The following is a 12,519-nucleotide window of genomic DNA, read 5'->3' on the forward strand; positions in this document are numbered from 1 at the left end:
TGATTGTGGAATCGTGGCTTTTTAGCTCTTTAATAAACTCTTCTTAAAGAACTCCCATTTTTCATTCCCATTTTTCTGTCTAAATTTTTCCTCACAATCAGTTTTGCTGATAATTTGCCTCAGCTTTGGGGAATTAGCTCTTTTGAAGGATATCTGTATAAAGCTATTACTGATTGGCAACTGTTCATTTTAATGTAATCAGTTCCATTCTTTTATTTTGTTCTCCTCTATCCTATGCCCCCTTATTTGTCTCTTCTCTACACTAAACAGTCCCAGATTTTCAGTCTGTCCGCATATGGCAGCCTCCCCCATTCTTATAGCCTGTCTCAGAAAACCCATTTCTAGTGGCTATATCCTTTATAGAGGCTGAGTGACCAAAACTGAGTGCATCTCCAGAGCAGGAAATTCTCCATCCCATTCCTTAGTCATCAGAACATTGTCTTTGTTGTGGCCACTAGTGCAAATGAGCAGGTGTTTCCATGGAGCTGCTATCAGTGACATCCAAGACTTTTCCCTCAGGTGTGTTCTAGTTGGGATGTTTCCTCCGGCACATGTCTTGCTAAAGATTTTTTCCCCCCACTCTCAGATTTTCAATAACTAGGTGAATGGAGACTCCCTACAGCATGGCTCTGTAGCCTGGCTTTCATTGCATTGAGGCGATGTCTACACTGGAAGATTTTTTTCACTGAAAGTTTATTCAATGACCAAAAAGCCTTTAAAGAAAACTATTGTTGCACGTTCACACTGTCTTTCTCTTTTGGCATAGCGCATCCACACGCGGGACCATTGCAGCAACAGTGAGACTAATGCACTGTGGGTAACTATCCCACAGTTCAGGTCTGCATCTTGTGTTGATAGGTGTTGTGGGAAAGCAGAGCGGATCATGGCACATCATGGCTCCGGGCTCAATGTCCTATGATGCATTGCTTTCCGTCCCAGCATTCCATGTGCTTCCGTCTCCAGTTCGCAGCATTTTTCAACGTCCCTTGTTTTCTGCTCAGCCCACCACCTCTATCTGCAGGAACGGATCCCGCACTGCTCTGCTAGCTGTCAGTAGCACATCACGAATGGCAGTGGAATCAATCTTGATGTTGTGAAGGCAGCGGGAGTCACAGTTGCCTGACGTGGTGTCTGACATGGATAGCAGCAGCATTAGATTGCTTTTGGTATTCACAGAAGAGCAGATTGACAGAGCCAGACGAGTACCCAGAAGTCACCTCCTACAAGACAGGCCCAACAAAGAAAATAACAGAACACCACTAGCTGTCACCTTCAGCCCCCAACTAAAACCTCTCCAGCGCATCATCAGAGATCTACAACCTATCCTGAAAGATGATCCTTTACTCTCACAGATCTTGGGAGACAGACCTGTCCTCGCTTACAGACAACCCCCCAACCTAAAGCAAATACTCACCAGCAACCACACATCACTGAACAAAACCACTAACCCAGGAACCTATCCTTGTAACAAACCCCGATGTCAACTCTGTCCACATATCTATTCCAGTGACATCATCATAGGACCTAATCACATCAGCCATACCATCAGGGGCTCGTTCACCTGCACATCTACCAATGTGATATATGCCATCATGTGCCAGCAATGCCCCTCTGCCATGTACATTGGCCAAACCGGACAGTCTCTACGCAAAAGAATTAATGGACACAAATCTGACATCAGGAATCAAAATACTCAAAAACCAGTGGGAGAACACTTTAACCTGTCTGGTCATTCAGTGACAGACCTGCGGGTGGCTATATTACAACAGAAAAACTTCAAAAACAGACTCCAACGAGAAACTGCTGAGCTAGAATTGATATGCAAACTAGACACAATCAACTCCGGTTTAAATAAGGACTGGGAATGGCTGAGCCATTACAGACATTGAATCTGTCTCCCCTTGTTAGTATTCTCACACTTGTTATCTAACTGTCTGTCTGTACTAGGCTAGCTTGATTATCACTTCAAAAGTTTTTTTTCTCTTAATTAATTGGCCTCTCAGAGGTGGTAAGACAACTCCCACCTGTTTATGCTCTCTGTATGTGTGTATATATATCTCCTCAATATATGTTCCATTCTATATGCATCCGAAGAAGTGGGCTGTAGTCCACGAAAGCTTATGCTCTAATAAATTTGTTAGTCTCTAAGGTGCCACAAGTCCTCCTGTTCTTCTTTTTGCGGATACAGACTAACACGGCTGCTACTCTGAAACCTTTCATTATGCAAGGCACTGCATTTAGCCGTATGGAGTGGAAATCCATCAACCTCATGAAAAAACTCGTACAGATACAGACAGACATCATCTTCCTTTCCAAATGCAAGCAGATGGATATCATACCAAAAGGACTAAAGGTAAAAAATCCATTACAATCTACATATCACACAGACTATGCTGAGAGACTGTGTCACACACTCTCAAAGAAACTGCGAAATCACCTGATCAGCATCCTATACAGCAAACAGGGAAAGATTAAGAATGAGCTCTCAGAACTGGATACTCTCATAAGAAACCAATCTTCCACACAAACTTCCTCATGGATAGATTTTACAAAAACTAGACAAGCCATTTACAAGACAAACTTTGCCTCTCTACAAAGGAAAAAGGACACTAAACTATCTAAACTGCTACATGCCACAAGCAGCCACAACAGCAGTTCCCTTAACCCACCCAGCAATATTGTTAATATTTCCAGCTATACTCTTAGCCCAGCAGAAGAGTCTGTCCTATCTCGGGGCCTCTCCTTTTGTCCCTCCAGACCCATGAATATGATACAGTTCTGCGGTGACCTAGAATCCTACTTTCGACGTCTCCGACTCAAAGAATATTTCCAACATACCTCTGAACAGCATACTAACCCACAGAATCCTCCCTACCAGCACTACAAAAAAAAGGATTCTGCGTGGACTCCTCCGGACGGTCGAAACAACAGACTGGATTTCTACATAGAGTGCTTCCGTCGACGTGCAAAGGCTGAAATTGTGGAAAAGCAACATCACTTGCCACATAACCTCAGCCATGCAGAACACAACGCCATCTACAGCCTCAGAAACAACCCTGACATCATAATCAAAAAGGCTGACAAAGGAGGTGCTGTCGTCATCATGAATAAATTGGAATATGACCAAGAGGCTGCTAGACAGCTCTCTAACACCACATTCTACAGGCCATTATCCTCTGATCCCACTGAGGATTACCTAAAGAAACTACACCATCTGCTAAAAAAACTCCCTGACAAAGCACAGGAACAAATCCGTACAGACACATGCCTAGAACCCCGACCAGGGGTATTCTATTTGCTACCCAAGATCCATAAACCTGGATATCCTGGACGCCCCATCATCTCAGGCATTGGCACCCTAACATCAGGCTTGTCTGGTTATGTAGACTCTCTCCTCAGACCCTACGCTACCAGCACTCCCAGCTATCTTCGAGACACCACTGACTTCCTGAGGAAACTACAATCCATCGGTGATCTTCCAGAAAACACCATCCTGGCCACTATGGACGTAGAAGCCCTCTACACCAATATTCCACACAAAGATGGACTACAAGCTATCAGGAACAGTATCCCTGATAATGTCACAGCTAACCTGGTGGCTGAACTTTGTGATTTTGTCCTCACCCACAACTATTTCACATTTGGGGACAATATATACCTTCAAGTCAGCGGCACTGCTATGGGTACCCGCATGGCCCCACAATATGCCAACATTTTTATGGCTGACTTAGAACAACGCTTCCTTAGCTCTCGTCCCCTAACGCCCCTACTCTACTTGCGCTACATTGATGACATCTTCATCATCTGGACCCATGGAAAAGAAGCCCTTGAGGAATTTCACCATGATTTCAATAATTTCCACCCCACCATCAACCTCAGCCTAGATCAATCCACACAAGCGGTCCATTTCCTGGACACTACTGTGCTAATAAGCGATGGTCACATAAATACCACCCTATACCGGAAACCTACTGACCGCTACACTTACCTACATGCCTCCAGCTTCCATCCAGGACACACCACACGATCCATTGTCTACAGCCAAGCTCTAAGATATAACCGCATTTGCTCCAATCCCTCGGATAGAGACAAGCACCTACAAGATCTCTATCAAGCATTCTTAAAACTACAATACCCACCTGCTGAAGTGAAAAAACAGATTGACAGAGCCAGACGAGTACCCAGAAGTCACCTCCTACAAGACAGGCTCAACAAAGAAAATAACAGAACACCACTAGCTGTCACCTTCAGCCCCCAACTAAAACCTCTCCAGCGCATCATCAGAGATCTACAACCTATCCTGAAAGATGATCCTTTACTCTCACAGATCTTGGGAGACAGACCTGTCCTCGCTTACAGACAACCCCCCAACCTAAAGCAAATACTCACCAGCAACCACACATCACTGAACAAAACCACTAACCCAGGAACCTATCCTTGTAACAAACCCCGATGTCAACTCTGTCCACATATCTATTCCAGTGACATCATCATAGGACCTAATCACATCAGCCATACCATCAGGGGCTCGTTCACCTGCACATCTACCAATGTGATATATGCCATCATGTGCCAGCAATGCCCCTCTGCCATGTACATTGGCCAAACCGGACAGTCTCTACGCAAAAGAATTAATGGACACAAATCTGACATCAGGAATCAAAATACTCAAAAACCAGTGGGAGAACACTTTAACCTGTCTGGTCATTCAGTGACAGACCTGCGGGTGGCTATATTACAACAGAAAAACTTCAAAAACAGACTCCAACGAGAAACTGCTGAGCTAGAATTGATATGCAAACTAGACACAATCAACTCCGGTTTAAATAAGGACTGGGAATGGCTGAGCCATTACAGACATTGAATCTGTCTCCCCTTGTTAGTATTCTCACACTTGTTATCTAACTGTCTGTCTGTACTAGGCTAGCTTGATTATCACTTCAAAAGTTTTTTTTTTCTCTTAATTAATTGGCCTCTCAGAGGTGGTAAGACAACTCCCACCTGTTTATGCTCTCTGTATGTGTGTATATATATCTCCTCAATATATGTTCCATTCTATATGCATCCGAAGAAGTGGGCTGTAGTCCACGAAAGCTTATGCTCTAATAAATTTGTTAGTCTCTAAGGTGCCACAAGTCCTCCTGTTCTTCTTTTCATGGTGGATCGTCGCTTTTGGGCTTGAGAAACTAGCACTGAGTGGTGGAATCGCATCATTATGCAGGTCTGAGATGACGAGCAGTGGCTGCAGAACTTTTGGAATTGGAAAGCCACCTTCCTGGAATTGTGTACTGAGCTCACCCCAGCCCTATGGCGCAAGGACACCCAAATGAGAGCTGCGCTGTCAGTGGAGAAGTGCATGGCAATCACACTGTGGAAGCTGGTGACTCCAGGCTGCCAGTAGTCGGTCACAAATCAGTTTGGAGTTCGGAAGTCGACTGTTGGGGCTGCATTAATGCAAGTGTAAAGGGCCATTAATCAAATCCTGCAGCGCAAGACTGTGACTCTTGACAACGTGCGTGACATTGTGGATGGCTTTGCAGAAATGGGTTTCCCCATCTGCAGAGGGGTGATAGATAGCTCGCATATTCCAATTTTGGCACTGAACACCTTGCGATGGAATATATCAATTGGAAGGGTACTTCTCCATGGTGTTGCGGGCACTCGAGGATCACTGTGGGCGTTTCATTGACATCAGTGCAGGGTGGTCCAGAAAAGTGCATGATGCGTGAATCTTTAGGAACACCAGCCTTTACAGAAAGCTGAAATCGGGGACTTTCTTTCCAGACCGGAACATCCCCACAGGGGATGTTGAAATGCTTATAGTATTGCTGGGAAACCTGGCATACCCCTCAATGCCAGGGCTCATGAAACCGTAGAAGTGAAACCTGGATAACAGTAAGGAGCATTTCAACAATAGGCTGAGTAGGAGCAGGATGACCGTAGAATGTGCATTTGGCAGATTAAAAGCGCGCTGGCGATTCCTTTCTGAAAGGTTAGACCTCAATGAGTCAAATATTCCCATGGTTGTAGCCATGTGTTCCGCCTTGTATAATATTTGTGAACTTAAGGGCAAAAAGTTTGCTCAGTGGTGCACTGCTCAAACAGAACACGTGGTTGCTGATTTTGAGCAGCCAGATACCAAGGCTATTAGAGGGAACAGTGGAGGGCAATTGGAATCAGGGAGGCTTTGCGGCAACACTTTGAAAATGAGAACGAGTAATGTTTATTGCTATGCATGGGATAGTAATACATAATGAAGTCCAGTTTTGGTAGGGTAGGAAGCAGTTGTGATTGTTCAGGCCCAGGGTTCAATGTAAGGAAATGGTAAAACTGCCTGCTGCTTTGCTGTTGCTTTCTGCTATCATAACTTCTCCGGAAACAAATAAAGAGTGCTTGTTATTCAAATAACTTTGCTTTTATTGCCAAAAAACCCACCACACCATGCACACACACACAACTGAGCGTACGTCCAGCTTTCATTTGAAAAGGTGTCTGCGGAGGTGGAGTGAACGGTAAAGTGAGGCGTCCCAGAAATAGGAAAGGAATGTGCGGGTGGAGTTTGGGAAGGACATGGGAAAGAGTTGTGAATGTGCTAAAGGGGAGGGCTTGCACCCATCTGCTAAGTCTGGAGCATCAGGAGGGACTGCAGCATGTTGGTTTGTCACTAGAAAATTTTTATCAGCCTCTCCATTGCATCCCTAGTGTATGCCTCCTTTTCTTTTCTTTCCTGCTTGTCACTTTGCCTCCACTGCCTACATTCCATCTTGTCTGCATCAGAGTACTGCAGCACCTCCCAGAACATATCTTCCTTGCTCCATCTTGGTCGCTTTCTTATCCAGCGGAGACACTCGGCTGGAGTGGAGGGGTTGCCTCCTTTCAAGGACATATCTGGAGAAGCACAAGTAACAATAAAGAAAAGCATTATTGTTAAGTAGATTTACAGCCTTGAAACACTACATTAAAATACACGGCTGGTAACACACCAGTCACTTTCCAGCTGACTCTTGACAAGCAGACATGCTGGTGAACACTGGAAGCATGGTGAGTGTTCCCAGAGGTGGAGGATGTTGGGTGTGGGAGAAAAGGAATTGGTCAATTACAGTGATAAAATCAAGAAAGGTGTCTACACTGGCACTTTGGTGACAAAAATGTTGTGTAAAAACATTACATCTCTCATCAAGGTGGCTTTATTATGTCACTGAAAATGAGGAATTCCGTCATCAAAGTGGCTTTATAATGTTTACATCTCCACTATTTCATCACAAAATGCTGCCTTTTGGCGAAAAAACTTGGTAGTGTAGACAAGGCCTAGGAAACAATAAGAGATAACCAGTATGCACTCGTGTTTCCTGCTGGTGCCGCCTAAGGTTTCCCACACCACGATGTGGAGGAAGTATTGATGCAGGGAGCACCATAAAATATGGAATTGGCATTAGGAGGGTCAGTTGTTCATAATTCATTTGTCTGAATAATGAACATTTCATTTTTCAATGTGTGAAGAGTGACCAATCTGCTTCACCCACGAGAACAGCCTCCAGTAGTGCATGTAATGTCTCATATTAACATTGTCTCTCCATCCAGGCGTTTGTCCTGCGACCATCACCTTAGACTCTGGGCACATACAGGAAGTCAGGGGAACATACAATTCATGCAGGAAACACCGTTCTGCCTCAGTGTTGGACACCTTCTCCCCTTCACCATGTCAGAATCCAACTCAACTGACTTCACCAACCCCTCTACCTTCATCCTGCTGGGCATTCCTGGCCTGGAGGGAGCCCATGTCTGGATCTCCATCCCCTTCTGTGCAATCTATGCCATAGCCATCTTGGGGAACTTCACAATCCTGTTCATCATAAAGAGGGAGCCGAGCCTCCATGGGCCCATGTACTATTTCCTCTGCATGTTGTCCGTCACCGACTTGGTCCTGTCTATGTCCATCCTACCCAAAATGCTGAGCATCTTCTGGTTCAATTCCAGGGAGATCAATTTCAGTGCCTGCCTCACCCAGATGTACTTCATTCTCAGCTTCTCTGCGATGCAGTCTGGGGTCCTTGTGGCCATGGCTTTTGATCGCTACGTGGCCATCTGTGATCCCCTGAGACATTCCACCATCCTGACAAACCCTGTGGTTGCCAAAATTGGCCTGACCGTGGTGCTGCGGGGTGTCATACTTGTACTGCCCTATGCTTTCCTGGCAAGGAGATGGCCATATTGCAGAACCAACATCATTCCAAACACATACTGTGAGCACATAGCTGTGGTGAAGCTAGCCTGCGCCGACATCAGCCTCAGTAGTTACTACAGCCTCTCTGTGGTATCCTTGATTATCGGTATGGATGTGTTTTTTATCGCCGTGTCCTATACCCAGATCCTCAGGGCCATCTTCAGCCTCCCAACAAAGGACGCCCGGCTCAAGACTTTTGGGACCTGTGGCTCCCACCTATGTGTCATCTTAGCCTTTTACATCCCACATCTCTTCGCCACCCTCACGCAACGGTTTGGGCAGAATGTGGCCCTGCATTTGCGCGTTCTCATGGCCAACATGTACCTCCTGGTGCCCCCCATGCTAAACCCCATCATCTATGGGGCCAAGACCCAACAGATCTGGGATAGGCTGCTCTAGCTCTTTACTCATAAAGGGACCTGAAGTTTTCTCCTGGTGCTCTGGCTCTCAGACTGAGCTCTATGCAGAGCTGGCTGGTGACATGGTGCTGGGCTCTCTTCCCTGAATCACTGACTGGCCAGTCAAAGAGACATTAAATCTTTGCCTGACCTTACTCTGCTGTGTCATTGTGACAAATTGGGTTATCTGTCTATGTGCAACTCATAGAGTTGCCACCATTCTAATTGCTGGTAACTGGAAGCCTGAGGCCCCACCTCTCTGCTCTACCTCTTCCCTTCAAAACCCCGCCCCTCACTCACTCCTCTCCTCCCCACCCCCTGTCACTCTCTGGATCATCGCTGTAGCACTCTGCACTCCAAAGCACCCCATATTTACCATGGTGATGTAATTATGGTATGTTTTGTACAAACTAGGCCCTGTGACGTATCATTGTTAAAGTCTTAATCTGCTAAACATTGTTATCTATGTGAAGCTATGAAATCTTGCTCTGTGTGTGTTACAAAGTGCGATGTGAGGCTGGAAACACCCAAAACCAGCCTTTCAGGTATGTCAAAGGAGTAGCCAGACAGTGTTAATTGCTGTTGTCAACACTCATCCAGGGAAGAATCCACTAGCACAGGAACTCTGTATAAGAAAACCTCCTTGAAGGGAGTACGAAGACGATGGAGAATGTTTGGCCAATGGGGGAAGACCCCCCACATCACATGCACAGACTTTCCAGCAAGCTGGAAGAAACTATAAAAGATGGGGAGTGACATCATCACTTGTTTTCATTCCCCCACAACTCAGCACCTGCAAGAAGCTCAGGAAGACCAAGGACTTTGAACGGGGGAGGGGAACCCAGGCTACAAAGCAGATGCAGCCTGTGCCTCAACACTCTATAATCCTGCTTATATCATCAGTCAGGGTGAGCTATTGTTAATTCAAATCCTATCTAGTGTGTACAAGTCTTAGACTGCAAATTTGTTCGATGTCCCACGTAACCTGCTTTGATCAGTTTGTTGTATCTTATAATCACTTAACATCTATCCTTCTGGAGTTAATAAACCTCATATTATCTTAACCAGTGTGTTTTTCAGTGAAGTGTTTGGGAATCTTAGCTCTGTTAACAAAGGATGGTGAATATCTTCCCTCCATCGATGGGGGAGAGGACTATTTCATGAGTTTACGCTGTACAGATCACTGTGCAGTGCAAGATGGTCTAAATCTGAGTTTACGCTCCAGTAGGGGTGCAAGGCTAGCGAGCTGGGAAATTGGTTGATGCCTCCATTGTTGGTCCATGAGTGGCTGAGGTAAAGTACTCAGGTAACTTAGTTGGGTGTGTGGCGCCAAGTGCTGTCGTGTTGGGTGATAACAGGGCCCAGAGGGGCTGGCTGTGTGGCACCAGCAGAGCAGGGAGAGAGGCCAACCCAGCTGAATGGTTTGGGGGCACAGCGGTTCCAACAGCTTCCAGGCTTCACTCTCGGGGTACATCCCATCACAATCTCCATCTCCCCCCCCCCCCCTCGCTGGGCTCCCTCTGCTCCGGGGCTGGGACAGGAGCTGCTGCAGCCTGACAAGGAGCCTGCCTTTGGGTAGGAGGCAGCCCCAGTTAATGACTCAATGCCTCCCTCCACTCTGAAGTAATCGGGCATCATTATATGTAGAGATATGAATAGAAAGCTTAAGTCAGTTTCAAGGTAGAGATGTTGACCTTTAGAGTTGCAAAGAGTTATTTCAGAATTAATCCTTTGGTTGCAGGATGATCCAGAATGGAACTGGAGACCTCAGACTTGAGACTTGTGCTTCCCCCAATGAACCTTAATCAGAGTTGAGATGACAGGATCAGGACCCAAGTCTTCTTTCATAGACCACTGGCAGGCTATGATTATGAAGAATAATTGCTTTGAAGTAGAATTACCTATTTCCTATATATACACAGTGTGACAGACCCAGACCAGTGGGGTACAGGAGACTGGTAGAGGACAAATATACTGGCCACTGGATGAGTAGTTTTCTGTTCCCTTAGTGACCAGACCTATTGGGATCCGGGAAGTGGGTGGGCAAAGCCTACCCACTGCTAAAGGATCTCCCCCAGCCTAAGGGGGTGTCCACAGGACCTGGAGACCAAAAAATTACGAGGGACAACTAATAAAAGAACAGGGACAGGAGTGAGGTCAAAGGGTCAAACGAAGCGAACCAGACGGGGACACCGAGCAGAGAATGCCAGACAGCGCCCAGTGCTCCTCGAAGGCGTTAAGGGAGCCAGTGGATACCACCCAGAGGAACTCTGCCCGGATACGTGAAAGAACGGAGGACCTGAAATAAGCCCCACAGTCACAGGAAACTCCATCGGCCAACCTCCTCACTCTGGTTTTAAAGATGGCCAGTTTCGCTAGGGCCAGGAGGAGGTTGACCAGGAGGTCCCGCGACTTTGTGGGGCGACGGATAGGGAGTGCATAAATAAAAAGGTGAGAAAAAAGTGCAACCAAAATCTTAAAATATCCGTGAGGAGCTGGAATAGGGGCTGCAGCCTGGCGCACTCCAGGTAAACATGCGCCAGGGTCTCCCTCACGCCGCAAAAGGGGCAGGTATCTGGGATAGGGGTAAACTGCGCCAAGTACACACCCGTGCTCACGGCTCCGTGAAGAAGCCGCCAACTGATGTCCTCGGTGGGCTTCGGGATCAGAGCAGAATAAAGGCTGGCCCACCGGGGCTCCTCACCCTCCAGAGGTGGCAGAAGGTCCCGCCACTTCGTATCAGGGTGGGACGCGAGGGTGAGGACATGAAGAACATGGAGCACGAGCGTGTATAGATGTTTCCTTGGTGCGGTCCGGAACGGAACCTGCTGTAGATGGTGCAGCCGGCTCATCGCGAATGGACGGGGAGGGGGCTGGTTGGGTCCACAGGGCAGGGGCCCGATGAAAAAGTCTGGAGGGCTCGGAGTGTAGGGTGGGTGGGTGTGCCCTCCCGCAGGACCTGGTAGAGATAGTCCCAAGCAGCGGGCGGCAAAGCGGCCCTCACCTCCTGAAGTACGCGCCAGGGAGTACGAGGTCTGGAGAGCCCCATGCACTGAGCGAGCGTCAGGGGATCCAGCCAGTCTCCCCGGTCGTAGTCCAGGAGGTCTCCGACTTTGGTGACTTCTGCTAGGACCAACCTCTGGCGCACCATGGGGGACTCCGCCACCTGCACACGAAGCTGGGGGTTGTATAGCAGGGGCTCTGCGAGGAGATCTGCCCCCACGGTGGCTGCCACGGACCTGGTCACTGAAAACAGTTTCCAGGTCCGGAGGAGGTCCTGGTAGAAGACCGGCAGCTCGGAGAAGCCTCGCGGAAAACCTCTCGGATGGAGACAAAGGAGCTGCCGGTCATATCGGAGAACCTCGGAAGCGGCACAGGAAGGTGTGCGCCAATACGCTCCATGCCGGACTACCTGCACCATAAAGGAGCCTCTGCAGGGCCTGGAGGCGGAAGACATGGACCTGAGCGTGCAGACACTTCAGGCCCTGCCCTCCCTCCTCCAGAGGTAGATGGAGAACCCCGCAGAGACCCAGTGCAGTCCTGACCAAAAGAACTCCAGAATCAGCGTCCGGCGGGTGGTCAGGAAGCCCGGGGCCGGGACCAGGGTGTTGAGCCGGTACCAGAGCATGGACAGGACTAGTTGATTGAGCACCAGTGCTCTCCCTCGAAGGGAGAGACACCGGAGCAGTTGTGTCCATTTCCGGAGCCACTCCGACACTCTGCCCTCTAAACCTAGCCAGTTCTCCGGTGGAGACGGATGCGTGGCAGAAAGGTAAACGCCGAGATAGAGCAGCAGACCCGCGCTCCACCGGATGGCCTGAAGCGCGGGTGGGAGGGAGCTCGCCTGCCACCCGTCCCCTACCACCAGGCCAGAGCTCTTGACCCAGTTAACCCAGG

The 12,519-nt window shown here is 47.9% G+C and overlaps 1 protein-coding gene across 1 annotated transcript; it reads left to right on the forward strand.

Annotated features, from left to right (window-relative positions):
- Positions 1-7,648: 7,648 nt before the first annotated feature.
- Positions 7,649-8,623, forward strand: LOC135977920 (olfactory receptor 52E4-like). Its single transcript, XM_065579069.1, has one exon. It carries the CDS (start codon positions 7,649-7,651, stop codon positions 8,621-8,623), a length of 975 nt encoding a protein of 324 aa, XP_065435141.1.
- Positions 8,624-12,519: the final 3,896 nt, after the last annotated feature.

Source organism: Chrysemys picta, unplaced genomic scaffold, assembly GCF_011386835.1.
Source record: "Chrysemys picta bellii isolate R12L10 unplaced genomic scaffold, ASM1138683v2 scaf76, whole genome shotgun sequence".
In the NCBI taxonomy this organism is placed as follows: domain Eukaryota; kingdom Metazoa; phylum Chordata; order Testudines; family Emydidae; genus Chrysemys; species Chrysemys picta.

Excerpts from the sequence above, each read along its gene's own strand:
- LOC135977920 (XM_065579069.1), top strand. The coding sequence starts at position 7,649 with ATGCAGGAAACACCGTTCTGCCTCAGTGTTGGACACCTTCTCCCCTTC.